Source organism: Pinus tabuliformis, chromosome 6, assembly GCF_031772625.1.
Source record: "Pinus tabuliformis cultivar Carrire ecotype Pingquan chromosome 6, CPIR1, whole genome shotgun sequence".
NCBI classification, from domain to species: domain Eukaryota; kingdom Viridiplantae; phylum Streptophyta; class Pinopsida; order Pinales; family Pinaceae; genus Pinus; species Pinus tabuliformis.
In genome coordinates, this window is record NC_142292.1 from 610,557,903 (window position 1) to 610,576,755 (window position 18,853).

Sequence of the window (18,853 nt, forward strand, 5' to 3'; positions counted from 1 at the left end):
TTTGATACCACTTGTATACTTATTTAACATATTCAATATAAATCCCTTAAACTTAAAAATAAAAAATGCATCCACACAATCATCAACACTAACTTTGTAGAGTAAACATTTAATGTAGGGTAACATCATCAATTACTCATTATGGAAAGAATCATTCCACAAGTCATGGTTTTTATAATTTGATATATGGTATGGATTTGTGTCTATACTCGCTCGTGAGTATTCTTAGGGGACTATATAATAATGAGCATAATTATTCCATTTTTACACACCAACTACTTAATGGACCTTATTCCATGAGTATATCATATCATATTAATTAATGAGTTCACACCATCTACTTAATGTGCCTTATTCCATAAAACATAATTATCCTGCCTAAGTATATTACAATCCAGCATTTGAGAGTCCCTAATACACTCGATACTCTAATTTGTAAAGGAAAATATGAAAGAAGGGGAAGCATTTTGTGACGGTTTATCTCAGACTATCTCAAAAGGAATGGAAGCGATAACATGGGAATGAAAAATATTTTCATTAAGTAATATGGATTCAAGGTCATGATTAATTATGTTAAAATAATTAAAGTCTAGGTTTATTTAGAATGACAGTGCATTATGATAACTACCACTAGCAAAATGGATTACCTAAATTGCAAACAATTAAGAAGAAAGAAGCAGTAAGGAAAATTGAAACCAATTTTGCAAAGAAATAGTGTTAAGAATTGGTTTAAGTGAGGGTAGGGTGATTTAATTGTTGCTTAAAAAAATAATGGAGAAAATCTTAGGTCAACACAAATAAGGTAAACATAGTTTTTGAAATGAGGACATTTGACAAACAAAGCATGTAGATACTTAAACTAAGAAGGTTAATAGAGCAAATAGTGAGTTACTCAACAAATATTTGAGTGATACATCAAACTAAAGGAAAACTACATAACTTGCAAGTTACAACAAAAATAAGTTATGATGTTTCCACCAATTATATTAGTTATGGGAGGAGAGGACATCATCTTTATGATTTAAGATATAATGATATGCATGGTTGTTTCCATTCAAATGAGGGTGTTATGTCATCATTTCTTCAATGAAGCATTAACAATGGGGTAAGGATTTGGACTCACGAGTTCTAATTATTGGTTCCAAGGAAAGGATTAAGGCCATAAAGTTTAGTAGTTAATATTGCTAGGAGGAATGACCTAAATAAATATTTCCTTTGACTTATACATTGTGATTAGGAATATGGATAAGGTTGAAATATTGGTTACAAGGTTCAAATTATTTCCCTTGCTGATATTAGTATAAAAGCGATTAGGGATTTTTACGATGAAGATAGGGCTCATAGTAATAAAGTGATTGATAAATATTTGTTGTAAAAATGAAGAAATGGCCCAATATTTGGATATGGGCTTGCTGCAAGGTCAACATAGTATCTTTCTTTCATTTTTGTTTTGGACTATGAAAAGGGATGAACCTTTTTTCAATGGTTAGAAAATAGGATAAATGTATGAAAATAGTTTAATCTAAGCATGAAGTGTCATATCTTGTAGTTTCGACTATGATATCTTTTTAATCTCATCCTAAGCAGAGAAAATAATGCCTTTTTAACTTGTTGATGTGGGTAAATGCATGAAAATTTCAAGAAAATTTATCGATGATCATAATCACAAGAAGTGGATTAGATTCTGAATAATAAGTGACTTGTATCAACAACTATATCTTACTCCACCTTATACAACGTATTAGGTAAGTGAAGAACTGAAATTTGTGTCACAAAAGATCTTCAATTTTTCTAGAAGATGAATCCATTTTGGGGAAAGGTTCTCTATGTATTATATGTCATGGAAAAGTTTAGGGGTTAAGTTTCACAAATGGGCTAATTTTCCATGCATTTTCAAAAAAAAATTATTCACTAATTTCCATTTTTTCTAAAACTAATTCTCCCACATTTTAAAGGATAAAATTATTTTACCTTAAAAATCCCACAAAATTTATAGAGACTATACAAAATATTTAGAAATTTTAATATTTTCACAAAAATATCATAAATATCTTATAGTTCGCATATTAGGTACTAGTAAGATTCAACAAGGTTTCTACACTTAAATATAAATTTCTATCCTTAAAATTTTATGTTGGACTCTATGGCACCGTCATTCTAGGAATGTTTCATTCTAATGTATATCTATATACAAGCTACAATACTTATCCCACTAAAGGAAATGATAAGGGATTAATCCCTCTCACGAGCATATTGCTTAATTGGCTTATTGGTTGTTCTCCTCTCTTCTATAGATGAAACAAATGCATCTTGTGTAGAAATTTTGAATAATATGACACTTATTCACAGAGATTATCCCAATTATACACTATTTGCAGAATGCATGCATAATACATAACCTCCTCTACATTGATCATCAATTTGCAGAATCAAAACATTCGCATGCGCACATTGAAACACATCAATAACACATATCAACACAGCATGTAACCGGCGAAAGCATACAGCTGAAAATCCCCAACTATCTGTATATTATAATGATAGAGAACATGTAACAATACATAGTATAATACTCCTCACAAGTACCCAGTACTATCTCCACCTGCTACACACAAACTAGCTCAGATCTGAATCAATCACATGTTCAAATCTCCTCCGCTGCTTGCCTGCCTCCACTGAACAATCCTGCATGAAAATAGATGAGAATGGCTGATCCAAACTTTTATTTCCCTTGGCTGAACCACGCAATCCTCATTGGCAATACACAATCCATTGATTGTGCAAATCTCATGCACAACTATAGTCACAACTGAAAGCAATCTCAACCTTTCACTCACCTCTAACACTTGTCTCCACTGAACTATCCATGCACTGAGTTAACTGATGTATTCTTTAGTTGATTATGAGTTAATAATTAGTGAATTAATTAATAATTAATTCACATCACTCATCACTAGTGTATTTTGCAGTTAGACTAAATACAACTAGTTCAACTAAGTCAAACTGAACACAACTCCATCAACTCCTCAATCAACTCCACCAAACTCAATCACTTGAGTTCTAACTGAAGTCCATCATGCAATAGCTCAACTGACCCATAAGAAAAGCGTATTTCATTCTGATAGTTGCATGTGCCACATCCGTATCTCAATCTGAAGTGCTCCAAGAGGATAAGATAATGTTTATAGTCCAAATATTATTAAGAGATAATAATATTTGACTGTTCTAATTTTAGCCTGGCAGTCTAAAAATAGACTCCGCCCATATGTCTAAAAATAGAAGTCCATCTATTTTTACCAACATGACCAATAATCCACAAATAGCATCCTGCAACTCATAGACCATGATCCATATGTCTAAAAATAGACATATTCTAAAAATAGACTTTGCGCCAAAAATAGCCTGCGGGCCCACTTAGTGAAGGCGACTTCTTTTCACTAAGCTCCATCATCTTGCCGCATTTTCAACACTCCCTCTCAACAAGATATGGATTATCTGCAACCCCTTATCCGACAACTCTAGAATGTTCTGCATCCAACACATTTGCCCGGTCCACTTGCTCCAACAACACTTGGAACAAAAAACACTCCCAACTGACCACTCTGTCGGGCTAGGAACATACTCTAATGCTAAAGCTCTACCTACTACTGACAAGTGCTCCCTCTCTGACATCTACGCTACTACAACATCTCCATGCATATCACACCATTGCACACTTCTCTGTGCCACCTAGCACTGTGCAAAACACTTGTTCCTCTCGCATTGCTACAGCCTGCTAGGTATGCGTTGTCCTGGGATTCCCTACATTGTCACTCTCTCTGCCGCTCCATCCACATCTGTCTCTACCCAATCAGTCAGTTCCTGCTACTCCACATCGGGGCTCCCGTAGCAAGGTCTCATCCAAGAGGTTGGGTACCTCAAGGATCTTGCCCCTCCTCCTTGGGATGATCACTCTATATCGCCCCGCCTCCTACCTGGAGGTATGACTGCATGTGGTCCCTCAGCCCACCTGGTTCGAAGTTTCCCCCTACTGGAGGTCTCTGCATGAGTAGATGTCTCTACTCGATCTCCTCCCAGCTTCCCTTGTTGTGGCTGCTCCACAACCTCCTGAAGCTGCTGCACCAATTGTGGCTCCTACACAATCGTCTGAGACTTCTTCTAGCTCTTCATGTTGAGAGGTAATATACGCTCCCTCTCAACCACCAAGTCTCCATCAGTTGCCTCACTTCTCAAGGCTTTGCATGCATCTTGAACCTTAAGAGCATATAGGTTCTTAAACCATGAACCAATCTGCTTCACCTGTCTAGTGATGATGTGTCTAAGGAAAACCTTTTCCTTACTAAAGACTACATCATAGCCTCAGTCTTCCAGCATCATGATCGGAACCAAGTTTCTCTTCAGTCTTGGTACATACTTGACATCGATCAAGGTAAGGTGAGCTCCATGCTCCCTCTGAAAAATAACGTGCCTACACCTAAGACACTATACTTCTCATCGCTATGAGTATCTGGAGATCTTTCTCCTTCAAAGTACTGAACAAACTCTTGTCACCGGTCATGTGGAAAGAAGCTCCACTGTCAAGAACCAACCACTTCCCACCATGGATGAAACCATGCATGCGAAGAGTGTGAAATCCAACTCAAACTGTGAAGCAAGTGCCTCACCTTTAGATCCTTCCTCGGATCCCTTCTTGGATTTCCTTCGTGGACAATTTGTAGCATAATTGCCCACCTCATGACAGCAAAAGCATCGCACTTTCGATTTGTCAACCTTCTTCCCATCATTGGAAGAACTAGATTTGGAAAGAGAACCCTTATCCTTCCCCTTCGTTTCTTTGGCAGTCAAAGCGCAATTTTCTTCATCAGATGCCTTTGACGAAGATCCGTCCTTGGTATTCTGCCTGATCTCCTCTTGCACAAGATCCTACCAAAGTCTCTCCCATCTTGGCAATTTCTCCCGACCATTGATAGAGTCCTGATAAGAATGCCAACTGTTCGGAAGACCAAGGAGAGCCAAGCTGACAAAGTTCACATCATCGACAGTCACCCCCACACTTCCCAGCCAATCCTGGCATTGGGTGAACTTCGTGAGATACTTGGGCATATTGTCTCCATTCTCACACTTAATGTTTCTGAGTTTATCCTTGAGTGCCAACTTCCTCTGGTCGCTCTTGCTTTGGAATAAATATGTCAACGCTTTCCACATCAAGTATGGAGAAGCCTTTCCATGCAAGCTGGATACAATGTGATCCTTCACACCCTCCAACAGAATCCTTCGACACTTTGCTGTCTTCTTTTGCCAAACCTCAATGTGAGCAGCATCAGTAGGCTTTGGGACCTCAGCCTCTATGAACTCCTTTAGCCCATTGTCATCTAACACTGCCTCCATCCTGTCTTTCCATGCAATATAATTTGAGTTGCCTTCAAGGGCATACTTGAATCGCAATCCGTTGAAAGACATTTCAACTTTGACACCAAGAAAACACTGTTGCAAATTCGAATTCCACTAGCTAAAAACTCAACCGCTTCTGATCTAAAATTCGTGAGAACAAAGTATTTCTCGTACAGAGATTGAATTTATGGGATTTTACTAGATATCTCACCTTCCAAAAGAAGGATGAATCCAGAGGCTACCTGGCCCGATTACAGACTCCGCCTGAAGAAATAAAATGTAATCACTTTCTAAATAATAGATCTGATGATCAACTCTGCTCTGATAGCATGTAGAAATTTTGAATAATATGACACTTATTCACAGAGATTATTCTGATTATACACTATTTGTTGAATGCATGCATAATACATAACCTCCTCTACGTTGATCATCGATTTGCAGAATCAAAGCATTCACATGCGCACATTGAAACACATCAATAACACATATCAACACAGTATGTAATCGGGGAAAGCATACAGCTGAAAACCCCCAACTATCTATATATTATAATGATAGAGAACATGTAACAATACATAGTACAATACTCCTCACAATTACTCAGTACTATCTCCACCTGCTACACACAAACTAGCTCAGATCTGAATCAATCACAGGTTCAAATCTCCTCCGCTGCTTGCCTGCCTCCACTGCGCAATCCTGCAAGAGAATAGATGAGAATGGCTGATCCAAACACGTATTTCCCTTGGCTGAACCATGCAATCCTCATTGGCAATACTCAATCCATTGATTGTGCAAATCTCATGCACAACTATATTCACAACTGACAGCAATCTCAACCTTTCACTCACCTCTAACACTTTTCTCCACTGAACTGTCCATGCACTGAGTTAACTGATGTATTCTTTAGTTTATTTATGAGTTAATAATTAGTGAATTAATTAATAATTAATTCACATCACTCATCACTAGTGTATTCTGCAATTAGACTAAATACAACTAGTTCAACTAAGTCAAACTGAACACAACTCCATCAACTCCTCAATCAACTCCACCAAACTCAATCACTTGAGTTCTAACTGAAGTCCATCATGAAATAGCTCAACTGACCCATAAGAAAAGTGTATTTCATTCTGACAGTTGCATGTGCCACATCCGTAGCTCGAACTGAAGTGCTCCAAGAGGATAAGATAATGTTTATAGTCCAAATATCATTAAGAGCTAATAATATTCGACTGTTCTATTTTTAGCCTGGCAGTCTAAAAATAGACTCCGCCCATATGTCTAAAAATAGAAGTCCATCTATTTTTACCAACATGACCAATCATCCACAAATAGCATCCTGCAACTCATAGACCATGATCCATATGTCTAAAAATAGACATAGTCTAAAAATAGACTTTGCGCCAAAAATAGCATGCGGGCCCACTTAGTGAAGGCGACTTCTCTTCAGTAAGCTCCATCATCTTGTTGCATTTTCAACATCTTGTATGATGAAGAAACCATTCATATCTACAATGAAAGCCCATATATTGTTATGTTTATTTGTTTGTTTATGGTAATAAGTAGAGTGCATTTTTGTAGAAATATGGTGTAGAATTGCAACTGCTCAAGAAATTTTAATCTAAATCAAGAGGCATGATTCTACTCTACTTCTCTGTGGAATTCAATTCACAATTTAGAAAAATAATCTCAGAAATTCAATAATAAATAACACACATGAACAATATTTTTCTAAGGGAAAGCAACTGCTAAAAACCCTTTAAGCCTTCTTGCATTAATCATATGAATAGATATTGTATTACAATTTCTAGCTCATTCTGAGCTCGACTTGCAAGTGAATAACCTATATCTCTACTCAATGAGAAGCTTTGACCTAGATATAGTCAATTTCTGCCTTTGCTTCAACCCCTGTTTCCTTACAAAATTCCTAAGGAATTAGGCCCCTATTATTTAGCAATTTTCCTCTAATTGATTGCGCAATTCCCAAGGTTTCTCATCTAGTTGCATGTAACACCTATACACTCAAGACTAGTATACAATTGATGTTACATTTCCTTGGAATCTCCATCACAATAGGGGAACTCAAATTCTCTGCATGCACTAGATATTTTGGGATGGTAGATTAGTTAACTAGATGATCACTCAGTTAGACTATTGTCCCACTACACAATTGACCTTCCACAAGTTCCTTCAATAGTTAGAACTAGTTTAACTAAAAACAACTTGAAATAATTGACATTGGTTGCTACAAATTAGAAATCACACATGCTTAAATAAAATTCAAGCCCTCTAACTCGAATTCACTGAGCTAACTGAGTGACAAGAGCCATGTCACATAAGTTAACCTTCAAGTTGTCTGTTAATGTGGAAATTTGAATTTTCTCAATTTGACCAAGGAAAAATCAAATTGAGGCTTTCTTGTTGCATTTTTCAACACTTCCTCTCAACAAGAAAATGATTGGAGAATGTTTAGAGTCTTGCATGGTAAATTTGTGTTATCAAGAAAGAAATTATTAACCACCCCTATCTTGCAACTATGAAAATCAAAATTCCATCTTGACAAAGCCTTTATCAAAATGTCAGCATCTTGTTCCTCTATCAGAATTTATTGTAGAAACATTTTTTGCCTATGCAAATAGTCCCATAAATGGTGATATTGGATATCTATATGCTTGGATCAATCACAAAATACCAAATCCTTGGAGATCTTAATGCAATTCTAATTATCACAACAAATCACAATTAGATCCATCATCTGACCAAACAATCCCATAAGTATCTTTCTCATCGAGATCACCTCACATACTGCTTGACTTGCAACAACGTATTTTTCTTCTACTAAGCTTACTGGCACAGATATTTGCTTCCTATTGTACCAGAAAATTGTTGCGAACCCAACACTGAAAATTCCACCTGATTTACTCTTTCGTTCGAATGGAATCCCTTCCCAATTTGCATCTATGAAGCCACGCAATTTCACTCCCTCTCTCTATTTGTACCATAATCCATACTGGATAGTGTGTATTATATATCATAAAACATGATTTGATGCCTTCCAATACATTTTGCTTTCCCTAACCATAGCTTGGCTTGGTTGGTTGGTGGCATAACACATATCTAGTTTTGTTTTCACAAGATACATTAGTGAATCCACTAGCTTCCGATAAATGGTAGCATCCACTGCTTCACCTGAAGTGGCATCCTCCTTCCTCCAGTTGTTCACTAGAGGTGTCTCCATGGGTTTACAGCTCTCCATGTTAAATCTTTGTAGTATCTTGTTGGCACACTTTCCTTGAGACACAAACAAGTCCCCATCACCTTGCCATACTTCCAACTCGAGGAAGTACTGCATGAGACCCATGTCCTCCATTTCAAATTCCCTTGCAAGATCTGATCAGCTACTCATCACTAGTCAAAATTAAATCATCAACCTATAATACAATATATTTACCTTCTACCAAGATATGATAGAGGTTTTCATCCACCTCACATTTGGTGAAGCTGAAACCAGTGAGATAACTATTGATCCTCATGTGCTATGTATCGGGTGCTTGTTTGATACCATACAACACTCACTTAAGTTTTCACACATGAGACTCTCGATAAAATGCCTCAAAAAAACTTTTGGATGCTCAATGTACACCTCATCCTCAATAACACCAATAAGAAATGATGTTTTTACATCCATCTGGTGGATCTTCCACCCCATCTATGCAACCAGTGAAAGAATTAATCTAATGGATGAATACCTTGCTACATGAGCAAAGGTTTCCTCATAATCAATTACCTCAACTTGACAGAATCCTTCAGCCACAAATATGGCCTTATAATTCTATACACATTCATCTTCTAGATGCTTAACCTTGAAGATCCATCGTGAACCCACCACTTATTTATCTCTTGGTCTTGAGACCACTTCCCAAACAATTTTCTTCATGATGGATTCATATTCTTCCACCATGGCATCCACCCAAAGAGGTTTCTCTACTCCTTCGTCAAAAGAGGATGGTTTAGTGTCTACAAGCTTGGTCATTAGATCCATGTGTATAATGTACCTCTGAAGTGACCTCCTTTTCCTGTAAAAATCTGGAGCTCCCACATTCTCCCTCACATCCTGCACAAGTCTAATTCCCTAGTTCTTTTTCTGCCTTCTCTGGATGGTTCTACTTAATTGGATGTCTCCACTCTCTGCTCCTCAATTTGTGGTTGCTCCACAACTTCTTGAGGCTCCTCCTTTGAAGCTAAAAGCTCCTCTTCAAGTGGAATTTGAAGCTCCCTCTCAAGAGAGCACCGCTTCAATTTCTCCTCATCAAAATTTACATCCCTTCGCACAACTTTCATTCTAAGGGATGGTAAGTACACATGAAAGTTGTGTGGAGTTTCTGTGTAACCCATAGATACTCCAAACTTTCTTGTCAGTTCAAGCTTGTTCCTCGAATCTTTGGAGACATGGCAGTAAAGAGAGGCTCCAAAAATTTTGAAGTGAGACACATCTGGCTTTCTCCTTGAGAAGGCCTCCTTTAGTGCAATCATACAAAGAATCTAATGAGGACTCTGGTTCTACAAGTAGATTTTTGTGTTACATGTGTCTGTCCACAATTGAAGTGGTAGGCCTTGGTAATGTATCATAGCACTATCAGCTCCAACAATGCTCAGGTTCTTTCTCTCAGGTACCACATTTTTTTGTGGGTTGTGGGGTGTTGTCATATCTATTTGAATGCCTTCTTTCACATAGAAATTTTTGAAGTTGTTCAAAGCATACTCACCTCCATTTTCACTCCTAAGAGCCTTGACCTTCTTGTCGATATCTATCTCAACTAGTGCCTTGAATTCTACAAATGTGGAGAATGTCTCATCCTTTTTCTGCATGAATAAGATCCAACACTTCATTGAGAAATAATAAATAATAAATAAATAAATAAATTGTTTGGGAGTGGAGGTTGTTGAGAAAGGTCCACAGAGATCAGAGTGTACTCTTTTTATGATTACATGGCTTTGTTGTCTCAATCATGGAATGTGGATTTCACATACTTCCCTAAGGTACATCCTGTGTAGACATGCTTCTGCTCAAGTGATCCATTCAGAAGGCCAGTGGTTATTTGTTGCATAATCTTTAAGGTGCCATGATGCAAATGGCCCAATCTCCTGTGCCAAAGTTCACTAACATTGTGACACTAAACTTTCTCTACCTTACTACTTAATGCAACAAAATCTTCCACATACGACATGTATAGGTTCTTCACATGAACCCGGTCTGCTTCACCTCTCTAGTGTCTATGTGTCTTAGGAAGGCTTTCCATTTAATTAACATCACATCATAAACATGGTCTTCCAAAACTACAACATAGATGAGATTCTTCTTTAGGCTTCACACACATGACATCTTTGAGACAGAGAGGGGATCCCAACTCCCTCTTACTGTACCAATCTCAGTTGCACTGTACCTTCTATCATTCCATAACTCAATATGCATTTGGAAATATTTATCCTCCATGTCACTAAAAAACTCTCTACACCCTGTCATGTGGTGTTGGCATATATGGGCCAGACCCAGGTTCAGAAGAGTTATTTAGCCAAACAAATCCCACGGCTACCGACCATTTCGGCAATAGCCCGTGGAGCGTGGACTGAGGTCTCACCCGAGGTAGCAGGGGAGGGTTCTGGAACCAGGTTTCCACACCATTGGGATGTCTTGATGTGGTCTAGAAGGTTCACACGTCGTTCTGTGGCCTCGCACCACTCTGCTTCCGCGTGGATCCGGAACAAGAAAATCCTTTAATATTTATTATTACTGAGTTTGTTACATATCAGATCTACTTCTTACGGTCTTTAAGAAAACATTTAATAGAGATAACCATCTCGCGCACCCAGAAAAGTTATAGATTTGAATAAACTCATAATATAAACATAAGTGCGCAAATCAAACAAATATAACAACCATAAATTAACCAGATCCACAATATTTCAGAATCAACATAGTATTTTAGAACCAACTTATCTTTATTCACCTCTACCACCAATACAACCAGATCTACCCTGCGAACACAACTGCAAGGGTCTGCGCACACAACTATGGACTCTACTAGGCCTCTGCGCACACAACTACAGAGCCTCTATCTACCCACCAACACCCTCGACTTGAACTTACAGATGCAAAGATTACTGTCTTCACAAAACCATAGCACTTAGATCTATCAACCACAAGAACTGCCTCTTTTCCCTTAGAGCCACGCTCTATTTATACATTCCCATGGTCTGTGGACCAAGGGCAGGTCGACTTACTTCCTATTATTCTATACTATTTCTTGGGCAGACAACCCTTTGACTCGACCTATTACATTTCGCGCTCCACATATTTCGGAGATTTACAATATTATTATCTTAACTTAAGGTTGTAAGCCCCAAAATTGTTACGCGGGACCTCCGCTACCCAACATGTGGAACGAGGCACCTGAGTGAAAATACCACATGCTCCTGATCACTGTATTGGCCATGCATGCGATAAGGGTGAATTCAAGCTCAAACTATGAAGCCAAGGCTTCACCTACAACTCCTCCTAAGTTATTCTTGTTAGAAATTAATTAACAAAGCAATGAAATACACAAAATATTGCAAAAACACAAATATATAAATGCATAAAATAAGAGAGACAGAAATATATGTGGTTCACCCAATTTGGGCTATGTCTGTGGAGAAATAAATAGTCCTTCCTTTTATATTATCCATCAAAATGAAGAGATACAACCTACATCAGATCTCCTATAATTTCCTCTTTGCTCTCACACAACCTCCTCTCTCTTTCTTGCTCAAAATAATCATACACGTCTGCAATACAATTCCCTCTTATAAACTAAGGTTTCCTTCTCGGGGGAAAAACCCTAAATTAACATAACTTCTACTGTCAAATAATCAACCTAATGAATGGCCATGACTGACTATGAAATTACAATAATTTACAAGGAAAAATTTCATCTATTTTTAGCTTTGGGGGTGATGCCCCCGAACCCCCACCAAGGGGAGCTCATAAAATTCATCGACGCCCCCTGGACCCCCTTGACAAAGATTAAATAGGCGGCGTTGCCACACCATTAGGAACATGGATCCAACGCAACTGAAACAAAAACCTATGAACAGTCAAGAAGGTAATCAGGCTCCACACCCAACACTTCTTGCTCGACTTTTTGTGTGGACACTACATGGTATAGTTCCCAAAATCATGAAAATTGAAGCATTTTATTTTGGAAAAGTATTTCTTCTTGCCCCCTTGGATGGATTCTTATTTTCTTTGAGATTTCTTCCCTTTTCCCTTCTTTCCCTTTACAACCAATGTCAAATTTTTTTCATCCTCTACCTTGTATGAAGTTCCATCCCAGTTATTTCTCGTGGACTCTTCTTGGACCAAACCGCACCATAATCTTTCCCACTTTGATAATTTTTCCCTTCCATTCACCGAGACCTCGTAGATATGCCATCTTTTTAGAAGGTGCAGAAGAGCTAGGCTTGCTAGGCCATCTTCTGCAACAGCCACACCAACCCTTCCAAGATCATCAAAAACTTGTGTAAATCTATTGAGATACTGCGAGAAAGTGTCCTTCTTTTGCATCTTGATATTTTGAAGTTTGTCTTTGAGGGTCAGTTTTCTATGGATGCTTCTATTCCAGAATAGATCTGTTAGTGCCTACAACATCGCGAAAGGAGTGTCTTTCCTATGGATATTTGAGATTATGTGGTCTCGCACTCCCTCCAAGATTATTCTCCTCACTTTCGCTACATCTTTCTTCCATTGAGCTAGGTTATAGGTATCAGTTGATCCTGGTTTTGCAATGTTTGTCTTGACATATTCTAGCAATCTTTTGTCATCAAGCATTGCCTGCATGCGATCCTTCCATGCAATGAAATTCGAGTTGCCTTTCAAGGCATACTCTAATCTCATCCCATTGAAGGTCATATTTCCAACTCTGAAGAGATCCTGGTACACTGAAACTACAAATTAAAACCTCCTGAGGAACAACTTCGAAATTATTGTTCTAATGTGGATCTTTCTCTGATGCCATGTAGAAATATGGTGTCGAATTTCACTTGTTCAAGAATTTTTTAATCTAAATCAAGACACACAATTCTACTCTACTACTCTACGGAATTTAATTAAAAATTTAGAACAACTATCTCCAACATGCAATAAGAAATAACACATATGCACAATATTTTTCTATGGGAAGCAACTGCTAAAAACCCCTTAAGACTACTTATATTAATTAGATGAATAAACTATGTATTACAATTACTACCTCAATCTAAGATCAATGTGTAAGTGAATAACCTATCTCTCTGCTTAATGAGAACCTATGACTAAGACTTAGTCAATTTCTACCTCTGCTTCAGACTTTATTTCCTTATGCAATTCCTGAGGAATTAGACCTTTATTATTTAGGAATTTTCCTCCAATTGATTGTGCAATTTCCAAGGTTTCTCATCCAGTTGCATGCAATACTTGTACACTCGATAATAATCTACAATTGATGCTACACTGCCTTGGAATCTCCACCATAACTAGGGAAGTTGAATTCTCTGCATGCACTAGCTATTTTTGGTTGATTGATCAGTGAACTGGATGATCACTGAGTTAGACTATTGTACCACTACACAACTGGCCTTCCACTAGTTCCTTCAATAGTTGTAACTAGTTTAACTAAAAAAAATTGAAATAACTCACCTTGGTTGCTACAAATTAGCAACCACACATGCTTAACTGAAATCCAAGCCCTCTAACTCGAATTTACCGAGCTAACTGAGTGAAAAGATCATGTCGCGTAAGTTAACTTCCTCCAAATTATTTGTTGATTTGGAAATTCAAATTTTCTCAATTTGACCAAGGAAAAATCAAATTAAGACACTATATATATTTCATAAATGCTCTATAATAAAATAGCAATGGTGTAGATGTGTTTGTATATAAAAACTTTCTTCAACAAATTTCAAAACAATATCATATATAATGAATCATTAATTGTTGGTGTGTGTTTCCATTAATATATAACTTTTGTTTTTCTCCTCTCCTCTTTATACAAATTATGTTAATAAATTTTAGGTGTTTGTCATAGCTGGCCACATGTTGATGTGCAAGTTTAAATGGATTGAAATATCTTTGACGGTGTTTCAAACATAATATTTATGTTAGTAGGCTTAAGTATGTTATTTAGTTTTACTACCTGTAGAAATTTTGTTTTTCCTTCTTTTTTTTAACAAACTCTGTGCATATGCTCTTAATTTTAATTTTTCATTTTTCAGTTGAGAGGCTCATTCTACATCTAAGAATGAGTAAGTGTAATTTTCTCTGTGATCAATTTGGAATTGGCATTTGTCCTTTTTAAAATAAAGGTAAAATATTGATATAATAAAAAATAAAAATGAATATATGTGTTTAGTTTGTTTAATTAAAAATATTCTAAAACATTAATAATGTCAATCTCAATGGCCGTAAAAATATTTCACTACTCTCAAGCATAAATAAATAGTATGTCCATATAAAATAAAATAGTCTTATATCAACTTTATAGAGAAACAAAGTAACTAAAAATATATACATCATGTAAAACAATTAAAAAATAAAAAAATTATGGTTTAAAAAAGAAAAATTATGGTTAAAACATTTTAAGAAGTCTCACTTTTTTATGCCCAGATAAATTTTGAAAATGTTGAATCCATTTTATAAATTTATAAAATAGATTCAACATGTTCAAACATAAATATGATTTTTTTATTAAAATTTTGCATTTTAAAAAGATTTATACCAAAAAAAAATTAATCTTTCTAAATTCTTACTAAATCAATAAATTAATAATTTCATTTTATTAATAATTTCTAATTAAAATGAAAGAGAATTAAAATATCTACTTTATAATTTTGAGGAATCTCAAAGTCCATCCATATGGTGACATATTGCTAAAGATTGTGTTTCCAAAATGAAATATTAAACCTAACCTATCATAGTTTTCAAAATTCTAAAATTTTGACTATCATTAACATCACTACAATCTACCGTCTTCAGATGCCACTCTCCCCTGCACAAATCCCTATTGAATGCAACTTGTATACCATTGACTCCACCAATAGTATTAACCATAAGAAAGAATAGGGATAATTCATACCCACTCTGCCAAGATCTTGGACAATCGGTGTCCTTTGAATCCGCTTTACTAAAGAACAAAAGGCGAGCATTAAATCTTTCTCACAGGTTTTAGGGATATTGACATGAAATCTAATATCTCATGACGGCCAAATGAAATGCAAATGCTCATTCAATAAAATATTCGGCCACACTTATCTTAATATTTCATAGATGGTTAAATACAAACCGTCCAGGTGACATTTTGGCAATAATTATCTCAATAATAATCCATGGATGGTTTCTTGTGAATCCATGAATTGACATGAAATGACTTTTATGATAATTATGAAAATCAATGCACGATATCGATAATGGGATTGGGCGAAAATTTCCACTGAAAAATATTTGGCAATACTTATCTGAAGTATCGTCAGATAGCCGGGGAATTAGCCTACAGGATACCAATAACTGCAGTGGGTGAAATGGGAGTGGGTGAAAGACTGAACGAAAAATAATGACCAAACAAATCAGAAATCATATTCACGTTGGAGTGGGTGAAATGGTAGTAGGTGAAAGACTGAACCAAAAATAATGACCAAACAAATCAGAAATCATATTCACGTTGACATATTCTCTGTGAACGCGACAGAAGCACAGAAGGTTCCACTGTTCTCCTACTAACTAAAAAATGAGCGCGTACGGAAAAATATTTGGATACCAATAATTGGAGTTGGTGAAATGGGAGTGGGTGAAAGACTGAACCAAAAATAATGACCAAACAAATCAGAAATCATATTCACGTGAGAACGCCGACAGAAGCAGAGAAGGTTCCACTGTTCTCCTACTAACTAAAAAATGAGTGCGCGTGGGGCAAAAGGTGGTGATAATTTTATAATGCGAAATAGTAAGAGCGCCGCCGCGAGAAGTGAAGAGGTATTGGACATTTAGTCGGCAGATGTTGAAAAATCTCAACCGCACTTTGAAATCGAGGGATGAAATGTGTTTGCAGGGAGAGACGGGCCCAAAACATTGGAATTGTTTCCTGGGCTCTGCCTCAACATTGTAAACATTTCGCCATCGAATCTCCGTGCAGGAAAAAATTGGAAATTATAAGTAGGCAGCCCCACTGTCTCGTATACTCGGACCTGCAAATCCAAATTTCGTGTTTCGAGAAGAAAGAAATGAATAATTACTTCGTACGCTTGGGAGTTGGCATTTTAGGTCAGTCAAGACTCTGGTATCCCTGAACATATTAAATATTTGGGTTATCTTGGGTGGTTTCAAAGAATAGGGTAGTTGGGTGGAATAGCCTTTATTTTTTTTCCTATTTTTCTGTTAGTAATATGATGATTTATAATCTATTTAAATTTATTTTTCTGTTAGTGATATGATATGATGAGTAAAAATCTACTTAAATTTATTTTTCTGCTAATAATATAATGAGTTATAATTTTCTTACTGATTATATGATCAATTATAATAACTTGATCAATATTGTTATAATTTAAGGCATTTCAATTTTGTTATATTGGCTCTTACTTTTTAAATAAATATAGATATAAAGTGGTATCAATACTTCACTCATCCTTAAAATTGGGAAAAGTTGATTTCTTTAGTCTTATTAATAAAAATATTAATGCTTTAAGAGTCTTTTCCATAAAAATCAAATAAAAAAAAAATTACAGATGCTTTTCTAACCAGCTAATTTTGTTTATCAATAATGTTTTTTTTGAATATTTTCCTAATTAATTTATCCATTTTAGACCCATTTTTAGACGGTGTAATTCTGTTTATTCTGTTTTTTAATTCATCTGTCATGACATTACAGGAAGTGTCTTTTCTTTGCTTATGTATGGAGCATCAACGTAAGTATAAAATATTTCTACTCAACGTATTCTCTTGTATTAATAAACTCGATGATGAATTCAGTACTGAATATAACGCTCAGCACCTTATTTTGTGATGTTCTACAACAGTAATATGTTCAAGATGGTGATCGAAAAGAGAACAACTGAGAGTTTCTCTGGCTTTCCCTATGCAATAGCGCTTTTCAACTGTCTTGTGTACACGTGGTATGGATCGCCTCTGGTCAGCAATGGTTGGGGTAATTTGGTTGTCATGGTTGTCAATGCCATCGGTGTTCTGCTAGAGCTCTGCTTCGTGTGCATCTATCTCACTTTCGCTCCACCTAAAACCAAAGTATCCTCTCATCACATTTCCGTTAGCGAATAGTATTTATTTAAGCCCTTGGCCTTAGATTAATAGCTTGATTTTAATAGAATATAGTTCCTTGGAGGCATTTGGCAGTGGAGAATCTTTTGTATATATTTATGGTGTTTATTTGCAGAGGAATATGGGCATGATGGTTGTTGGCTTATTGGTGCTGTTTGGCACGATTGCAACATGTTCTGTTTGTGCTTTCCATGATGACAAGCATAAGAAGATCTTTGTAGGATCTGCAGGAATGGTGGCCACTGTCATTCTCTATGCTTCTCCTCTATCTGTAATTCTAAGCTCTATATTGTATTATTTTTGAGTAACTGCATTCATGAAACATCTCAAAATTACCACTCCTGGTCACTACATGATATTGTTAGCATCTTCAATTAGTGGTACTTGAATTAATAATGATGTATGCTGTACATATTAACTTACTCTATCTCATTATACAATCAGAAACTGGTAATTCAGACCAAGAGCGTGGAGTTCATGCCCAGCGTCTATTTCTCATTGTTCGCTTTCCTAGGAAGTTTGTTGTGGATGGTGTATGGGGCTGTCAGCAGAGACATTGTCATCATGGTAATATAATGATCAATAAATGCTCTTACTGTTTCATGGGAGAATATTCATTTCAACATTGTGTATCAGTATGACTCACCACCATCAACAAATACAGTTACATCAATCTCAGGATGAATTTCATTTTTAACTGTCATGGTCTTCATATTGCGCAGGCACCAAACTTTGTTGGAGTGCCACTGGGGTTGGGTCAGATGGTTCTATACTGTATTTATGGCCAGAAAAACCGCCCGCCCATTGAAGCTGCAATGGTCGATGCAGGCAAGGCCCTGGACTCAAACAAAGAGAATTACATAGAGGAGGACATAAACATTCACACATTCTAGTTGCAAGTTTGACTTCAAGAAAGCAGACCGTAATACCTTCCAATATGTATGTGCAGTATTTCAGTTTTCTACTTTGTATAGAGTTCATGGACAAATGTTGCAAATATGTTATCAAATGTTATAATTTGATCTAGTATTGTTCATGCGCAGAGTTAAAGAGTTCATCGATAGATGTTTCGAATATGTTAATAAAGGTTAAGCAAAGTTCGTGGATAAATGTGAC

At 36.4% G+C, this 18,853-nt stretch overlaps 1 protein-coding gene across 1 annotated transcript; it reads left to right on the forward strand.

The window, feature by feature from the left end:
- Positions 1–17,494: 17,494 nt before the first annotated feature.
- LOC149260051 (bidirectional sugar transporter SWEET3b-like) lies at positions 17,495–18,630 on the forward strand. The gene is made up of 4 exons (XM_089456364.1): positions 17,495–17,704; positions 17,853–18,008; positions 18,182–18,304; positions 18,460–18,630. Exons 1-4 carry the CDS (start codon positions 17,495–17,497, stop codon positions 18,628–18,630), a joined length of 660 nt encoding a protein of 219 aa, XP_089312490.1.
- Positions 18,631–18,853: the final 223 nt, after the last annotated feature.